Raw genomic sequence first — 4,928 nt, forward strand, 5'->3', positions numbered from 1 at the left:
CCATTTTATACATCTACTTTTGATTGCTCCAGCCATCGCTACACTGGTTCAAAACACAAATGCACCCGACGCCTGCCCGACTGTGCCCAAAAAAAAAGAAAAAGGGGGCGAGAGGCGGTCTTAAAGCAGGGGTCCTCAAACTACGGCCCTCGGGCCGGATCCGGCCCGCCTCCTCATTTAGACAGGTCCCCAAACTCAACGGAGTGGGTAATCGGGAGACTCGGCAGAAACTAGTTCACTTCTTATGTGGTGACTTATGCTGTAGATTCTGGAGTTACTATGGTGATGTTTTTTCAAATGCTAAAAAAGTAAAATTTTGCCTTTCCTTCACACTTTCATACAGGGTGTTACGACCCCTTTGATGCTGTTATTCTACATAATTTGGTCTGAGTGTTGTAGTTTTTTTTTAAGAACCTTGTGGGTTCTTTTCTTTATGGTGGGGGGTGTTACGACCCCGGCCTCCTCTTCTTCCAGGCCTGTGTGTCTTTGTGTGTTTTCCCCTTTTTGTTTGCAGGTCCTGGTTGGAGTCTCCACCCTCTGGGCGGATGTGGCCAATCCCACAGAGGGCATAAAAGCTGGTGGGAGTAATGGCGTCACTCTCTCCCACCTGGCAGGCGAAGCTGCAGCCGTCCCAACCCATCTAGCTTCTTCTTTAGTTGGATTAGATTTATGTTAAATTAAACCTTTGGTTAATTCTTTCCCAGTCTCCCTCTTGTTTGTCATGACTTATGCGAGCCGGTCGTGACAAGAGAAATATTTCTGTTAAACCACACGTTTTTATTATTTGTTTGCTATTTATAACCCTCCCCCCTCCCTCCCTGAACTGTAATAAAACATTTATTTTACATTCTAAATTCCTGCCTAATTTTTCATGTGGCGAAAAATTCGCCGGTCTTGAACATTAAACTCCCGGACTGAAAAGTTGTCCCACTCCGCCCCTGCCTGTACCTCTCTCTGAACTCTTCCAAACTCCTGTCAAATAGAACAGAATACAGGGTTCTCCCTGCACATTCCAGTTCTCCTGCTCTCAGTGCGATCATGCTGCTGCTTTGTTTTTTTAACAGTGCACCCTGTTCTGCGTCCTGATTGGTTGGAGACCTTGTCAATCTCCTCCGTGCATTCCTGCAGAAACAAGCAGTTCTTCAGACTCACATAAATCTATCAAAGCGATCAGATCGTTGTCTTTATTCTATAATCCTGGATTTAAAAATATCAATGTCTGTCTGAGAAAAGTGGAGAAAGTTTGTAGTGAGGAGTCTAACATCTATAATCCTAATTCGCGGGTTTGACCGTCACAAGTTATTTTTAGAACGAAGCTCCTCCAATAACCAAAGAATTTAAGTTTGACTTTTGGTTTTTTTTTTCCAGCTGCTCATTTTATCAAGGAGTGTCCCGAATTCTATCTTGTTTTTTCTCTTCAAGTGCACATGTCAGATCAATACTGTTTGCACAGAGATCAAAAGAGTGCAGAGCCGACGGCGGTCAAGTGAGTCGCTGGTCGCTGAGCCACGGTCAAGCCAGCCGCGCTACAAAAAAGTCACGTGCCCGTATTACACGGTTTACGGCAGAGCACGGAACTCGGTGGAAGAGCTTGTGGCTGCATTTTCTGTATGCGGAAGCAAATCGGTTGCACCGCTTACCCCGCATCCGTGAACCACACGTCACTTCCGCTCTTCGCCCACTATACCACACAGTCATTTCCAAACAGTAAAACTCCTTGATCACAAGAATTTATGTTTTTCTCAGCAACCGAGAGCTTCTCCTGACTGGATTACAGCTAGAAAAAAAAGCCACCGAGTTACCGTTAATAACGTATTTGGATTACTGGATAAAATAAAGTGTCTTGAAGTGGCGCTGTATCCTCTTAGCTTAGGGAGTAAACTGCTGTCATGTAAAACAGCAGAAGAAGAAAACATTTGTAGTCCGTTTGTAGTCACTGCAAGATCGTAAGGTCCTGATCCTTAACGTGTCTTTTTCCTTTTGTTTTTTCAACAAACAATGAATGTTTTCACTATGATAAACATTTTAAGTGCTATATTAACATCCTTCGAGGTTATTATTGTTGTTACCATCAAAAATGCAAAGTTTAACTACTATTCTTTCAAAAACTATATAGTAAATGTACACAAGTCTTTGTGAGGTAATAGAAGGTGACCTGTAGAACAAGGATCTAGTGTCCAAGACCTGGAATTATGGACCAATTTATTTTTAAAATGACTTTATTTAACTTCATTATTGAAAACTATTAAATATTTCTTCACAAGAAATGACATAATAAATAATAGATTATTAGTACAAATATGCACTGATAGAATACGTAGTTTTGTTATAGGATTTTATTTCTCTTTTTCATTTTACTCCGAGCACATCTGACATTCTAATGTGCCAACATAAAGCTTTTCTACCGAGATCCGTGCTCTGCCGTAAACCGTGTATGACTTTTTTGTAGCGTGGCTGGCTTGACCGCTGCTGAGCGAACAGCGGCTCACTTGACCGCAGTGCAGAGCTGTGCGCTGAGCGCGCACCCGCGCATGTGTGTGTGTGCACGGATCTCGTCACCGTTTGCGCACATGAGGGAGAGACAGAAGATGCAACAATTGACAAACAACATCAACACAAAAAAATAAAAAGTGAGTAAAAAGAACAGAAATCTGGAATAATTTCACTGTTATAGATAATAAGAAAACAGAATTTAGAATCTGCAAGATAAAAAATTCAAACAGAACCGAGTCCACCACCAACTGTGCAAAGGTGAGAACAACTTTCTCCAGAACAGAGCAGATACTGAGAGAACCAAATCAGCTTCACAAAGATGATTTATTTGTTATTTCTATATGCCAACTTTTACCATGATTAAAATCTTTATTTTTTTTTATTTTCACTTTGACCATCATAATTAGCATTTTGGGTTGCAGTTGCTGTGTAATTAAAATTTGAATAATAAATGATTGTTTTTTTGTTTTTATAATTTATTTTTGATATTTTACCTGGTAGGAAAATACAATCTTTAACATATTTTACACTTAAAAAAAAACAAAACATTGTTTACATTAGTTGTAAATTTTGTGCTGCATATGGTTATACAGTTATTAATAGGTTTAAAAAAATAATAACAAAACGACCTAAAGACCCTCTTGGGAGATCCAGATCACTGCCAAAATCTCTGTGTGTGAAGCTGCAGGACTCCAACTCCTCAAAACAACCATGGCAGGAGAGGATTTCCCATTTATTTGTTTACTTTCTGGAATGTTTTAGATTCATTTTCTCTGAGAAGATTAAATAAAGGGATTGTTAAAATATGATTAGGTGTAGCTTTCTGTAAAAACACAGTTGTTTACATTTAGACAAACGTTTTGATTGCTTCACTTTTTCTGTTGGTTTACAAACCAACCTGCCCCCCCCCATCAGAGAAGAAAACAGTTAAGTGGCCTAGCCCTCACATGAAAAAGTTTGGGGACCCCTGGTCTAAAGTAACAAACATCTGTTTGAGCTGGAATGTATTGAAGACAAGACACACCTGGAAGATTTGCGATATTCTGCATCTAAAATGAAAGTTTTTTGCTGATCACCACTAGCTCTGTGGAGGAATTGAGAGTTGGTGTTAGACTGGAGGTGGAGCTACCAAAGCAGACTCTTACTTGAAAGGGGCCTTCTCACTCTGTGACCTCAGATCTTTTCATGGGTATGGGAGGGGCTGATGCTCAGAGTGCAGGATTTTAGAGTATTACTCAGAAATGCAAGAACGGATCAAAATACCACTTTTTATCACAACTTTTTGAAAAAAAACAGCTACAACTTCAAATTTTTTGCACCTGAATTATAACAAAAAATACATGTGAGATTGTGGAGGGACTGTACATTAATACAGATAACAGAGTTTTTCTTTTTTTCTTTTTGGTTGCTGGTGTGCATTGTTATCTTTGTCAAGGTAAAAGTGTAACTTGACTCAAAAAAGGTAGAAAAAACTGTTTTAATACATGCTCGGTAGTTCATTATGGATGTGTTACCTGGCTGTTTGATGCTGGACATGGGGTCTTTGGCAGATGGGAAGGTTATGAACATCATCGGGATGTTTCCTAAGACCTCTTCTTTGCTGAGAGAAAAGTATTGTTCCATTCTGTCCACACAATCACATGAACACACACAAAAGACAGAGCATGACTTAACCTTGGAAAATCCTCACACAAAGACCCACTTTTTAAGGGGCCCTTCTGCTCATGAAAATAATTAAAGTGCGTGCAAACAATTATTCATATATTGTCAGAAACAGAACATGCTGAACAAAAAGTCTGAACAGCTGATAAAACTCACAATGAGTCCAGGTCATTGTCTTTATACATCCAGAAGTTCGTAGATACAAGGTTCAGCTCTTCTCTGGTTCCATCCAGACCAACAAAGACCAAGAAGGAGCCCATGCCATGGTTCAACATCCCCAAAAGTGAGCGGATCTCTACACACACCCCCACAAAGCCATTGATAAAGATGGGGAATGTTTTTACAAAGACAAGACATGAAGTGAATATTTTGAAACCACAAGCATCACCTGGTTTGTCTTGTATTTGCTGAGGTAGAAATTTCTGAAAGGTGTTAAAAATTCCAGCATCAGAAATGACAACGGGGGCATGGATCTCTGTCTTTTCTTGGTCTTTTAATACTGATACACCTGGCACACAAACACATATTGATGGAAGCATTAGTACAGCTGAACAGTAGACATTAGAAATTATTTAAAAAATGTGTTTTAACCAGAACTTAAACTTGTCCTTCCCTAAACAGTTTGACTTTTAATTTATCACAAAGAATAACGAGCCCAGTAAATATCTTCTTTGTCACATAATGCATTTCTAAAATCCCATGAACTTCTCTTTCATTTTAAACAATTTTAATGCAACTCTGGATGTTAAAGGACAGTTGGAGTCTGGCTCCAC

At 39.5% G+C, this 4,928-nt stretch overlaps 1 protein-coding gene across 1 annotated transcript in view; it reads right to left on the reverse strand.

Annotated features, from left to right (window-relative positions):
* LOC112138826 (all-trans-retinol 13,14-reductase) overlaps nt 1–4,928 on the reverse strand; it is a 96,104-nt gene that overhangs the window by 19,857 nt on the left and 71,319 nt on the right. The window contains exons 7-9 of the mRNA XM_024261472.2: nt 4,544–4,663; nt 4,312–4,450; nt 4,008–4,117 (exon numbers count right to left, since the gene is read on the reverse strand). Coding sequence (XP_024117240.1) covers nt 4,008–4,117; nt 4,312–4,450; nt 4,544–4,663 — 369 coding nt within the window. The remainder of the gene's footprint in view (nt 1–4,007; nt 4,118–4,311; nt 4,451–4,543; nt 4,664–4,928) is intronic.

The sequence above is a fragment of the Oryzias melastigma genome, unplaced genomic scaffold (genome assembly GCF_002922805.2).
Source record: "Oryzias melastigma strain HK-1 unplaced genomic scaffold, ASM292280v2 sc00250, whole genome shotgun sequence".
Lineage (NCBI taxonomy): Eukaryota > Metazoa > Chordata > Actinopteri > Beloniformes > Adrianichthyidae > Oryzias > Oryzias melastigma.